General features: G+C 41.4%; 4 protein-coding genes across 4 annotated transcripts; all 4 read right to left on the bottom strand.

Annotated features, from left to right (window-relative positions):
* Nucleotides 1-265: 265 nt before the first annotated feature.
* Nucleotides 266-1,299, bottom strand: LOC139627734 (high choriolytic enzyme 1-like). The gene has a single exon (XM_071488778.1). The coding sequence runs from the start codon at nucleotides 1,297-1,299 to the stop codon at nucleotides 514-516; it is 786 nt and encodes a 261-aa protein (XP_071344879.1). The 3' UTR covers nucleotides 266-513.
* A 2,143-nt stretch (nucleotides 1,300-3,442) lies between these two features.
* On the bottom strand, nucleotides 3,443-4,371 carry LOC139627735 (high choriolytic enzyme 1-like). The gene has a single exon (XM_071488779.1). The coding sequence runs from the start codon at nucleotides 4,369-4,371 to the stop codon at nucleotides 3,586-3,588; it is 786 nt and encodes a 261-aa protein (XP_071344880.1). The 3' UTR covers nucleotides 3,443-3,585.
* Nucleotides 4,372-6,179: 1,808 nt separating this feature from the next.
* LOC139628422 (high choriolytic enzyme 1-like) lies at nucleotides 6,180-7,446 on the bottom strand. The gene has a single exon (XM_071490086.1). It carries the CDS (start codon nucleotides 7,439-7,441, stop codon nucleotides 6,656-6,658), a length of 786 nt encoding a protein of 261 aa, XP_071346187.1. The 5' UTR covers nucleotides 7,442-7,446; the 3' UTR covers nucleotides 6,180-6,655.
* Nucleotides 7,447-10,355: 2,909 nt separating this feature from the next.
* LOC139628421 (high choriolytic enzyme 1-like) lies at nucleotides 10,356-11,330 on the bottom strand. Its single transcript, XM_071490085.1, has one exon. It carries the CDS (start codon nucleotides 11,322-11,324, stop codon nucleotides 10,539-10,541), a length of 786 nt encoding a protein of 261 aa, XP_071346186.1. The 5' UTR covers nucleotides 11,325-11,330; the 3' UTR covers nucleotides 10,356-10,538.
* Nucleotides 11,331-12,290: the final 960 nt, after the last annotated feature.

The following is a 12,290-nucleotide window of genomic DNA, read 5'->3' as shown; positions in this document are numbered from 1 at the left end:
CTTGCATTAAAACAGCAGATGAATACCCCCCCCACCGCACACGCACACACACATATTTTCACCCACCTACTCACATCACACCCCCACTGGGCTATAGAGTCTAAGCACCTGTTTCATTGTGGAGCTAAAAAAAGGACTGGGTCTTCAGATGTCACTCTGAGAAATTGTAAGTGTTCCTGTTATTTTACAGTAGTTTAAACAATAAAAAACAATGCCAGCTGGGAGATTTGTTTTCTTGTGGTCTGTTGACCACAGTCAAGGTTTGTGCGATATGTGTAGATATGTAAAACTTACATAACACAAGAATCAGTCGTTTTTTGAACTGACTTTATTGCAGACATTGATTTATTTCATTTACTCCTTGACTTTCGTATATATTTTATGCTACTATAACATGGAATTGATAGCATTCATACCAAAGTTATACTGTATTTTGAAAATTATGGATAAGTGGAATAAAGTGTGTTCTTATTGCATTTTGCTAAATGATAACTTTGATAAGAAGCATTGTTGTTAGCAGCCGTAGAGCGTGTTGATCCTCCTGATGTCCCAGTAGGACATACCCTGCCTCTGACCGATCTGGACGTTGGGGTCGGGGATGGGGGTGATGGAGTCCGCCCCGTACTGGATGGAGAAGGCTGTTTTTCCGTAGTGCATGATGGAGGAGTAGTCGTAGGGAGTGTTCAGGTTGTTGGTGGACTGCTTGTAGAAGTTGTAGGCCATTTGTGGGTCGATGTTCTCCCAGTTGATCCTGACGTAGTAGTCGCGGTCGCTCCTGGTCTGTTCGTGCTGGAAGCCCAGAGCGTGGTTGATCTCGTGCTGGATGATGCCGTGGTAGAGGCAGCCCTGCCTGTTGAGAGAGAGCACCTGTCTACCTCCCTCTCTGCCCAGAGAGGAGAAACATCCAGCTCTGTTCTCGATGCTGATGTAGTCGTACTCATTCTGACGGGGGACGAAGCGGATGCAGGTACTGCTGTGGAAGGACTTCATGGCGTTGTCGATCGTCTGCCTCTCCCAGCTGGTGAACTCACCGCTCATGGTGAAGGGGATCATCACCAAGCCGTTGGAGGCTTTTCTCCACAGGCAGTTCTGGGACCAGCACATCATTGCGTTTCTGGTTCTGGGAGCTAGCAGGTCTCCTTCCAGCAGGATCTCATTGGTAGCGTTGTTAGAAGTCAGAATCCTGGTGGTGATGTCCATGGTGTCTGGGACTTCTTCTGCGCCTCCTTCCTCCTGGAGAGGATGAGCCTGAGAGAGGCCAAGCAGGAGAAGCAGCAGCAGGCTGGCAGAGGGAGTCATCTTCAGGGTCAGTCTGGAGGCTGTGGAGCTTCTGAGGACAGACTGGTTGAAGGTTGATGTTTGAGTCAGTGCAGTCCAGGGTCTTTATACTCTCCTCTGCAGGTGTGTCTGCAGGAGGATTATGGGCTGGGGTCCACACTGCTAGTCCTAAATAAACCTGTGAAGGGAGGACTCCATAGACAAACCCACTGTTTCAACATGGTTTGTCTGATCATTAGATGGACGAACACAGCTTCACTAGGTGGGATTTTCTTAAGCTGAACACTTTATATGGTCTTCAGCCAAATAAAGCTCATATTATCTGAGAAGAACTACCCTTACTGAAAACAGAGGGATTTATATTATCATTTCTTTGAGACCTCCTGATGATAGTGATACGAAAGATAGGAACAGATAATACACTCTGAATGGATTCACACAGCATCCAAATATTTGCAGTAATTGGTTTGTCACAATTTGTCACAAACCTCACATTTTTCAATAACTCTGTCAAATTGAAAACACATACACATCATTCACACTCTCCTATAACCAAGACAACTCACTGTTTTAAGTGGTGGCACGATCTCTGATGTCAATTGAGCTTAAAGGTTCTTCAAAACCTTTTTAGAGTAAGACAAAAAAGTTCTCCATCATTCAGACTTTCTATTTATTATCAGAGTCATGGAGGTGACACTGTATATAAGGTGTGAAGCTGAAGTACTAGTCACCAAAGTAGTATGACTTCTTATCATGATTTTCCAGAATGTAAACAAATAGCCTACAGACAAAAAACATAGAAGTATACTTAGTCTTATGTAATTTAAATAATCAGACATTAACATAGCTGAATGGAGAAACCTTCTCCATCTTACAAGAAAAGGAGATCACTTGGTTTTATTTTTTTTTAAGTCAGATGCTCAGCTCTGTGACAGAAATTTGATGATTATACATAAGAGGCACAAACAGGCAATGATACACAGAGGGATTCATCCTCGCTAACTTTATTAGTTTTCACCAGATTTGTTATGAAACTTGACTCATGTTACACAGGTGTTAGTTTTAACTCATCATCCTGTGCTGAAGCCTGCACCCTGTCTGATTTAACAGTAGATGAGAAAATGATGAGCTGAAGTTAGGGACCATCTCTAAAGTGCATAAAGAATGTCCAAGAGAGATTTTAGGATTTTGTCGTTAGCTTTCTTTTATTTTCTTTTTATACACACTTCAAACCAACTTCTTTTTCATCACAGTTTCAGAAATATGTATATATAGACTATAGCTTTGCATTACTCCCAAATAGTCAATTTATAACCAGTACTCAACGAAACCACTGAACATATAATATGAATATCTAAAGACATGCGTACAGAGTAGAATCTATGAAAAGGTCCTTTTAATTTGGCCTAAACATATGACATTATCACAGGACCCTGTTCCTTCATTGGTCTGACTTTTTGATCAACAACGGGGCTGTTACATTGTTTTCGTTCATGAGAGATATTGTGATAACTTTTTTGTTTTGTATAGTTAAAAAACAAAACCTCTGGCTACAGATCTCCAGGGACTGATTCTACAGTCCAGTTCCTCTTTTGACAATCATTTAGCTGTTTAAAATATGTCAAAGCTGGTTCAGTGTAGTACATAGACCGTAAGTCACACATTTCAGAATTTATTACAAATGAAAAAATCTCAGTTTCAAAGCTTATGTCTACAAAAGCTTTAAATTTACCTGTTTGCAGATCTCCTAATTATTTTCTCAAGAATTTGTTTCAGTTTTTGTATTATTTTGAAAACTTCTTTTTTTTTTTTACACATATTGTAATATTTTTGTAGTGTTATCCTGAGTATTTTTTTGTTCAGCATACCTTTCTCATTCTTTAGACAATTGGTCAGTTGCGCAGAAACTAAAGAAAAATGACTACACCGTTACAAAATAGTTTTTGTTTCAGTCCCTTGAAATCAAAGTGAAAGAGATTTCTACTTCTAATGTTTTGCAGATATTCATTAATTATTGAGCAATCCCACACATTGCTCATTGATTGCATGTTTGTGCTAATGTGCGCATATGGAAACTTTTCACAGGTATGAACACTGATAGACAAAGAAAATAACGATATATCAGTCATGTTGCTTTATCTTTATTACAGACATTTTAGGCATGTTGGGGGTCATTTATTCTGTTCTCTGACTATTTGAAAGAATGTGGTAAAAGGGACATGAAGCTTCACCATTGGTTCCATAGATAAAAGTAACTTTTATTACAGAAAAACAAAAAGAAAAAAGCATTTGACATCAGCATTGCTATTAGCAGCTGTAGAGCGTGTTGATCCTCCTGATGTCCCAGTAGGACATACCCTGCCTCTGGCCGATCTGGACGTTGGGGTCGGGGATGGGGGTGATGGAGTCCGCCCCGTACTGGATGGAGAAGGCTGTTTTTCCGTAGTGCATGATGGAGGAGTAGTCGTAGGGAGTGTTCAGGTTGTTGGTGGACTGCTTGTAGAAGTTGTAGGCCATCTGTGGGTCGATGTTCTCCCAGTTGATCCTGACGTAGTAGTCGCGGTCGCTCCTGGTCTGTTCGTGCTGGAAGCCCAGAGCGTGGTTGATCTCGTGCTGGATGATGCCGTGGTAGAGGCAGCCCTGCCTGTTGAGAGAGAGCACCTGTCTACCTCCCTCTCTGCCCAGAGAGGAGAAACATCCAGCTCTGTTCTCGATGCTGATGTAGTCGTACTCGTTCTTACGGGGGACGAAGCGGATGCAGGTACTGCTGTGGAAGGACTTCATGGCGTTGTCGATCGTCTGCCTCTCCCAGCTAGTGAACTCACCGCTCATGGTGAAGGGGATCATCACCAAGCCGTTGGAGGCTTTTCTCCACAGGCAGTTCTGGGACCAGCACATCATTGCGTTTCTGGTTCTGGGAGCTAGCAGGTCTCCTTCCAGCAGGATCTCATTGGTAGCATTGTTAGAAGTCAGAATCCTGGTGGTGATGTCCATGGTGTCTGGGACTTCTTCTGCACTTCCTTCCTCCTGAAGAGGATGAGCCTGAGAGAGGCCAAGCAGGAGAAGCAGCAGCAGGCTGGCAGAGGGAGTCATCTTCAGGGTCAGTCTGGAGGCTGTGGAGCTTCTGAGGAAAGACTGGTTGAAGGCTGATGTTTGACTCAGTGCAGTCCAGGGTCTTTATACTCTCCTCTGCAGGTGTGTCTGCAGGAGGATTATGGGCTGGGGTCCACACTGCTAGTCCTAAATAAACCTGTGAAGGGAGGACTCCATAGACAAACCCACTGTTTCAACATGGTTTGTCTGATCATTAGATGGACGAACACAGCTTCACTAGGTGGGATTTTCTTAAGCTGAACACTTTATATGGTCTTCAGCCAAATAAAGCTCATATTATCTGAGAAGAGCTACCCTTACTGAAAACAGAGGGATTTATATTATCATTTCTTTGAGACCTCCTGATGATAGTGATACGAAAGATAGGAACAGATAATACACTCTGAATGGATTCAGACAGCATCCAAATATTTGCAGTAATTGGTTTGTCACAATTTGTCACAAACCTCACACTTCTTCTATAACTCTGTCAAATTGAAAACACATACACTTCATCCACACTCTCCTATAACCAAGACAACTCACTGTTTTAAGTGGTGGCACGATCTCTGATGTTAATTGAGCTTAAAGGTTTGTAAACCAATTTAGAGTAAGACAAAAAAGTTCTCCTTCATTCAGACTTTCTATTTATTAGCAGAGTCATGGAGGTGACACTGTATATAAGGTGTGAAGCTGAAGTACTAGTCACCAAAGTAGTATGACTCTTATCATGATTTTCCAGAATGTAAACAAATAGCCTACAGACAAAAAACGCAGGAGGATACTTAGTCTTATTTAATTTAAATAATCAGACATTAACATAGCTGAATGGAGAAACCTTCTCCATCTTACAAGAAAAGGAGATCACTTGGTTTTATTTTTTTTTAAGTCAGATGCTCAGCTCTGTGACAGAAATTTGATGATTATACATAAGAGGCACAAACAGGCAATGATACGCAGAGGGATTCATCCTCGCTAACTTTATTAGTTTTCACCAGATTTGTTATGAAACTTGACTCATGTTACACAGGTGTTAGTTTTAACTCATCATCCTGTGCTGAAGCCTGCACCCTGTCTGATTTAACAGTAGATGAGAAAATGATGAGCTGAAGTTAGGGACCATCTCTAAAGTGCATAAAGAATGTCCAAGAGAGATTTTAGGATTTTGTCGTTAGCTTTCTTTTATTTTCTTTTTATACACACTTCAAACCAACTTCTTTTTCATCACAGTTTCAGAAATATGTATATATAGACTATAGCTTTGCATTACTCCCAAATAGTCAATTTATAACCAGTACTCAACGAAACCACTGAACATATAATATGAATATCTAAAGACATGCGTACAGAGTAGAATCTATGAAAAGGTCCTTTTAATTTGGCCTAAACATATAACATTATCACAGGACCCTGTTCCTTCATTGGTCTGACTTTTTGATCAACAACGGGGCTGTTACATTGTTTTCGTTCATGAGAGATATTGTAATAACTTTTTTGTTTTGTATAGTTAAAAAACAAAACCTCTGGCTACAGATCTCCAGGGACTGATTCTACAGTCCAGTTCCTCTTTTGACAATCATTTAGCTGTTTAAAATATGTCAAAGCTGGTTCAGTGTAGTACATAGACTGTAAGTCACACATCTCAGAATTTATTACAAATGAAAAAATCTCAGTTTCAAAGCTTATGTCTACAAAAGCTTTAAATTTACCTGTTTGCAGATCTCCTAATTATTTTCTCAAGAATTTGTTTCAGTTTTTGTATTATTTTGAAAACTTCTTTTTTTTTTTTACACATATTGTAATATTTTTGTAGTGTTATCCTGAGTATTTTTTTGTTCAGCATACCTTTCTCATTCTTTAGACAATTGGTCAGTTGCGCAGAAACTAAAGAAAAATGACTACACCGTTACAAAATAGTTTTTGTTTCAGTCCCTTGAAATCAAAGTGAAAGAGATTTCTACTTCTAATGTTTTGCAGATATTCATTAATTATTGAGCAATCCCACACATTGCTCATTGATTGCATGTTTGTGCTAATGTGTGCATATGGAAACTTTTCACAGGTATGAACACTGATAGACAAAGAAAATAACGATACATCAGTCATGTTGCTTTATCTTTATTACAGACATTTTAGGCATGTTGGGGGTCATTTATTCTGTTCTCTGACTATTTGAAAGAATGTGGTAAAAGGGACATGAAGCTTCACCATTGGTTCCATAGATAAAAGTAACTTTTATTACAGAAAAACAAAAAGAAAAAAGCATTTGACATCAGCATTGCTATTAGCAGCTGTAGAGCGTGTTGATCCTCCTGATGTCCCAGTAGGACATACCCTGCCTCTGGCCGATCTGGACGTTGGGGTCGGGGATGGGGGTGATGGAGTCCGCCCCGTACTGGATGGAGAAGGCTGTTTTTCCGTAGTGCATGATGGAGGAGTAGTCGTAGGGAGTGTTCAGGTTGTTGGTGGACTGCTTGTAGAAGTTGTAGGCCATCTGTGGGTCGATGTTCTCCCAGTTGATCCTGACGTAGTAGTCGCGGTCGCTCCTGGTCTGTTCGTGCTGGAAGCCCAGAGCGTGGTTGATCTCGTGCTGGATGATGCCGTGGTAGAGGCAGCCCTGCCTGTTGAGAGAGAGCACCTGCCTACCTCCCTCTCTGCCCAGAGAGGAGAAACATCCAGCTCTGTTCTCGATGCTGATGTAGTCGTACTCGTTCTTACGGGGGACGAAGCGGATGCAGGTACTGCTGTGGAAGGACTTCATGGCGTTGTCGATCGTCTGCCTCTCCCAGCTGGTGAACTCACCGCTCATGGTGAAGGGGATCATCACCAAGCCGTTGGAGGCTTTTCTCCACAGGCAGTTCTGGGACCAGCACATCATTGCGTTTCTGGTTCTGGGAGCTAGCAGGTCTCCTTCCAGCAGGATCTCATTGGTAGCGTTGTTAGAAGTCAGAATCCTGGTGGTGATGTCCATGGTGTCTGGGACTTCTTCTGCGCCTCCTTCCTCCTGGAGAGGATGAGCCTGAGAGAGGCCAAGCAGGAGCAGCAGCAGCAGGCTGGCAGAGGGAGTCATCTTCAGGGTCAGTCTGGAGGCTGTGGAGCTTCTGAGGACAGACTGGTTGAAGGCTGATGTTTGACTCAGTGCAGTCCAGGGTTTTTATACTCTCCTCTGCAGGTGTGTCTGCAGGAGGATTATGGGCTGGGGTCCACACTGCTAGTCCTAAATAAACCTGTGAAGGGAGGACTTCATAGACAAACCCACTGTTTCAACATGGTTTGTCTGATCATTAGATGGACGAACACAGCTTCACTAGGTGGGATTTTCTTAAGCTGAACACTTTATATGGTCTTCAGCCAAATAAAGCTCATATTATCTGAGAAGAACTACCCTTACTGAAAACAGAGGGATTTATATTATCATTTCTTTGAGACCTCCTGATGATAGTGATACGAAAGATAGGAACAGATAATACACTCTGAATGGATTCAGACAGCATCCAAATATTTGCAGTAATTGGTTTGTCACAATTTGTCACAAACCTCACACTTCTTCTGTAACTCTGTCAAATTGAAAACACATACACTTCATCCACACTCTCCTATAACCAAGACAACTCACTGTTTTAAGTGGTGGCACGATCTCTGATGTTAATTGAGCTTAAAGGTTTGTAAACCAATTTAGAGTAAGACAAAAAAGTTCTCCTTCATTCAGACTTTCTATTTATTAGCAGAGTCATGGAGGTGACACTGTATATATGGTGTGAAGCTGAAGTACTAGTCACCAAAGTAGTATGACTCTTATCATGATTTTCCAGAATGTAAACAAATAGCCTACAGACAAAAAACGCAGGAGGATACTTAGTCTTATTTAATTTAAATAATCAGACATTAACATAGCTGAATGGAGAAACCTTCTCCATCTTACAAGAAAAGGAGATCACTTGGTTTTATTTTTGTTTAAGTCAGATGCTCAGCTCTGTGACAGAAATTTGATGATTATACACAAGAGGCACAAACAGGCAATGATACACAGAGGGATTCATCCTCGCTAACTTTATTAGTTTTCACCAGATTTGTTATGAAACTTGACTCATGTTACACAGGTGTTAGTTTTAACTCATCATCCTGTGCTGAAGCCTGCACCCTGTCTGATTTAACAGTAGATGAGAAAATGATGAGCTGAAGTTAGGGACCATCTCTAAAGTGCATAAAGAATGTCCAAGAGAGATTTTAGGATTTTGTCGTTAGCTTTCTTTTATTTTCTTTTTATACACACTTCAAACCAACTTCTTTTTCATCACAGTTTCAGAAATATGTATATATAGACTATAGCTTTGCATTACTCCCAAATAGTCAATTTATAACCAGTACTCAACGAAACCACTGAACATATAATATGAATATCTAAAGACATGCGTACAGTGTAGAATCTATGAAAAGGTCCTTTTAATTTGGCCTAAACATATGACATTATCACAGGACCCTGTTCCTTCATTGGTCTGACTTTTTGATCAACAACGGGGCTGTTACATTGTTTTCGTTCATGAGAGATATTGTAATAACTTTTTTGTTTTGTATAGTTAAAAAACAAAACCTCTGGCTACAGATCTCCAGGGACTGATTCTACAGTCCAGTTCCTCTTTTGACAATCATTTAGCTGTTTAAAATATGTCAAAGCTGGTTCAGTGTAGTACATAGACCGTAAGTCACACATCTCAGAATTTATTACAAATGAAAAAATCTCAGTTTCAAAGCTTATGTCTACAAAAGCTTTAAATTTACCTGTTTGCAGATCTCCTAATTATTTTCTCAAGAATTTTTTTTCCACCACCCACTCTTTGTCAAGGCTATGGATGTCTCTCACCTAAGCAACTGTGGTGCCCTTCCGGTGGTTCTCCTGTCGCGCATAGTGAAAGGAACCCTTACAGATGGTTCAGCATCCACATCTAGTCTTTGATCAGCCCAAACTTGCACGTCATTCTGCTTTTCATTGACCTACACTTGCTACCCATGGCTGCCCAAAACAAATTCAGGTAACTAAAGCTTGCCCTCAGAGTGATTTATAGGTCTGAACCCATCTACTTGAACTCAATCATACAGGCTATGACCCTTCTTGGTCACTGCGTTCCTTTAAGGAATGTCGTTTGGCATTGCCATCTCTGCACACAACACAACTGAAGTCCAGTGTTCTTGTCTGTGGTTCCTGGACGGTGGAACAAGCTACCGTATCCTGTCAGAGAAGGGAAGTACCTCTATCGCCAAGAATTTCTTGACAACTCATCTCTTTCAAGAGCATCTTCTTTCCTAACACCTCTAAACCCAAATATGCCTAACTAGCACTTACTATGCACTTTAGGTGAGCTTCTTTACCTGATTTCATTGCACCCCATGAATAGATGTAGTTCTTAGTACTTGCCCCGTGGTCTCCTTCTTCACTGAGGCTTTGGTGTTGCCCCTCACTTGTAATACACTTTGGATGAAACTGCCTGCAAAATTTGTTAATCTATATTTAAATATGTCTGCAACTCTGATGAAACCATATAAAGTGTTCAGGTTAAGTCAATCCAACCCAGTAAAACCATGTTGAACAAGTGTGAGGTTTGTGACAAATTGTGACAAACCAATTAATGCAAATATTTAATGGAAGAAATACTATTTCTACTTACAATATTTTTGAGATATTCAAATGTTATTAAGCAATTTATCATATTGCTCACCGATTGCATGTTTGTGCTAATGTGTGCATATGTAAACTTTTCACAGGTATGAACACTGATAGATAAAGAAAATAATGATACAACATCAGTCACATTGCTTTACTTTTATTACAGACATTTTAGGCATGTTGGAGGTCATATATCCTGTCCTCTGACTATTTGAATGAATGTGGTAAAAGGGACATTAATCTTTACCATTGGTTCCATGGGTAATAGTAACTTTTGACTAATGACAGAAAAACAAACAGAAAAAATAATGATACATCAGTCATGTTGCTTCAGCTTTATTACAGACGTTTTAGACATGTTGGGGGTCATATATTCTGAAAGAATGTTGGAAAAGGGACATTAATCTTTACTATTTTTTCCATAGATTATAGTGGTTTTTAATTGACACAGAAAAAACAAACAGAAAAAAGTGTGAATTTGTTGCATTTGATATCAGCATTGCTGCTAGCAGCCGTAGAGCGTGTTGATCCTCCTGATGTCCCAGTAGGACATACCCTGCCTCTGACCGATCTGGACGTTGGGGTCGGGGATGGGGGTGATGGAGTCCGCCCCGTACTGGATGGAGAAGGCTGTTTTTCCATAGTGCATGATGGAGGAGTAGTCGTAGGGAGTGTTCAGGTTGTTGGTGGACTGCTTGTAGAAGTTGTAGGCCATCTGTGGGTCGATGTTCTCCCAGTTGATCCTGACGTAGTAGTCGCGGTCGCTCCTGGTCTGTTCGTGCTGGAAGCCCAGAGCGTGGTTGATCTCGTGCTGGATGATGCCGTGGTAGAGGCAGCCCTGCCTGTTGAGAGAGAGCACCTGTCTACCTCCCTCTCTGCCCAGAGAGGAGAAACATCCAGCTCTGTTCTCGATGCTGATGTAGTCGTACTCGTTCTTACGGGGGACGAAGCGGATGCAGGTACTGCTGTGGAAGGACTTCATGGCGTTGTCGATCGTCTGCCTCTCCCAGCTGGTGAACTCACCGCTCATGGTGAAGGGGATCATCACCAAGCCGTTGGAGGCTTTTCTCCACAGGCAGTTCTGGGACCAGCACATCATTGCGTTTCTGGTTCTGGGAGCTAGCAGGTCTCCTTCCAGCAGGATCTCATTGGTAGCATTGTTAGAAGTCAGAATCCTGGTGGTGATGTCCATGGTGTCTGGGACTTCTTCTGCGCCTCCTTCCTCCTGGAGAGGATGAGCCTGAGAGAGGCCAAGCAGGAGCAGCAGCAGCAGGCTGGCAGAGAGAGTCATCTTCAGGGTCAGTCTGGAGGCTGTGGAGCTTCTGAGGACAGACTGGTTGAAGGTTGATGTTTGAGTCAGTGCAGTCCAGGGTTTTTATACTCTCCTCTGCAGGTGTGTCTGCAGGAGGATTATGGGCTGGGGTCCACACTGCTAGTCCTAAATAAACCTGTGAAGGGAGGACTCCATAGACAAACCCACTGTTTCAACATGGCTTGTTTTCTCTGATCAATAGATTTAAGAACACAGCTTCACTAGGTTGTGTTTTCTTAAGATGAACACTATATGGTCTTAAATCAATAAGACTCATTGTCTGAGAAGAACCACTCTTACTTTAAACGGAATGATTTTTATTTTTATTTCTTTGAGACCCACTGATACTATTGATACAAAAAAGATAGGAACAGATAATACACTCTGAATTGATACAGACAGCATCTGAATATTTGCAACAATTGTTGCTGTTTTTCCCACAGGATTAACACAATTTGTCACAAACTTCACATTTTTTCTCTACAGAATCTACACTCAAAACCCCATAAAGACGAAACAAAACAGAATTTCATAAATTCTTGTGAATTTACAAAAAAGGGAAAACTTCAATTCACATTGATATAAGTATTCAGACCCTTGCCATGATGCTAAAGATTTAACTCAGGTTCCCTCCAGTGATGTTTCTACACCTTTACTGGAGCCTACCTGTGGTAAATTCAATTAACTGGACAATATTTGGAAAGGCACACGCCTGTGTGTATAGGGTCTTACAGCTGACAATATAGATCAGAACGAAAACCAAGCCATGAGGTCAAAGAAACTGCCTGTAGAGCTCAGAGACAGGATTGTGTTGAGACAAAGATCTGGGGAAGGCTTACCGCCCGTCCAAACTGAACAATCGGGGGAAAAGGTGAGAAAGGTGACCAAGAACCTGATGGTCACTCTGGCTGAGCTCCAGAGATCTTGTATGGAGATGGGAGAACC

This window comes from Trachinotus anak, unplaced genomic scaffold (genome assembly GCF_046630095.1).
Source record: "Trachinotus anak isolate AG129_WGS33_773 ecotype Australia unplaced genomic scaffold, CSIRO_AGI_Tana_v1 ptg000011l, whole genome shotgun sequence".
NCBI lineage: Eukaryota > Metazoa > Chordata > Actinopteri > Carangiformes > Carangidae > Trachinotus > Trachinotus anak.
Note: the sequence above shows the minus strand (reverse complement) of the source record. Positions and strands in the feature narration are given on the sequence as shown.

Coding starts and splice junctions, on each gene's coding strand:
- LOC139627734 (XM_071488778.1), bottom strand. CDS start 1,299: ATGACTCCCTCTGCCAGCCTGCTGCTGCTTCTCCTGCTTGGCCTCTCT.
- LOC139627735 (XM_071488779.1), bottom strand. CDS start 4,371: ATGACTCCCTCTGCCAGCCTGCTGCTGCTTCTCCTGCTTGGCCTCTCT.
- LOC139628422 (XM_071490086.1), bottom strand. CDS start 7,441: ATGACTCCCTCTGCCAGCCTGCTGCTGCTGCTCCTGCTTGGCCTCTCT.
- LOC139628421 (XM_071490085.1), bottom strand. CDS start 11,324: ATGACTCTCTCTGCCAGCCTGCTGCTGCTGCTCCTGCTTGGCCTCTCT.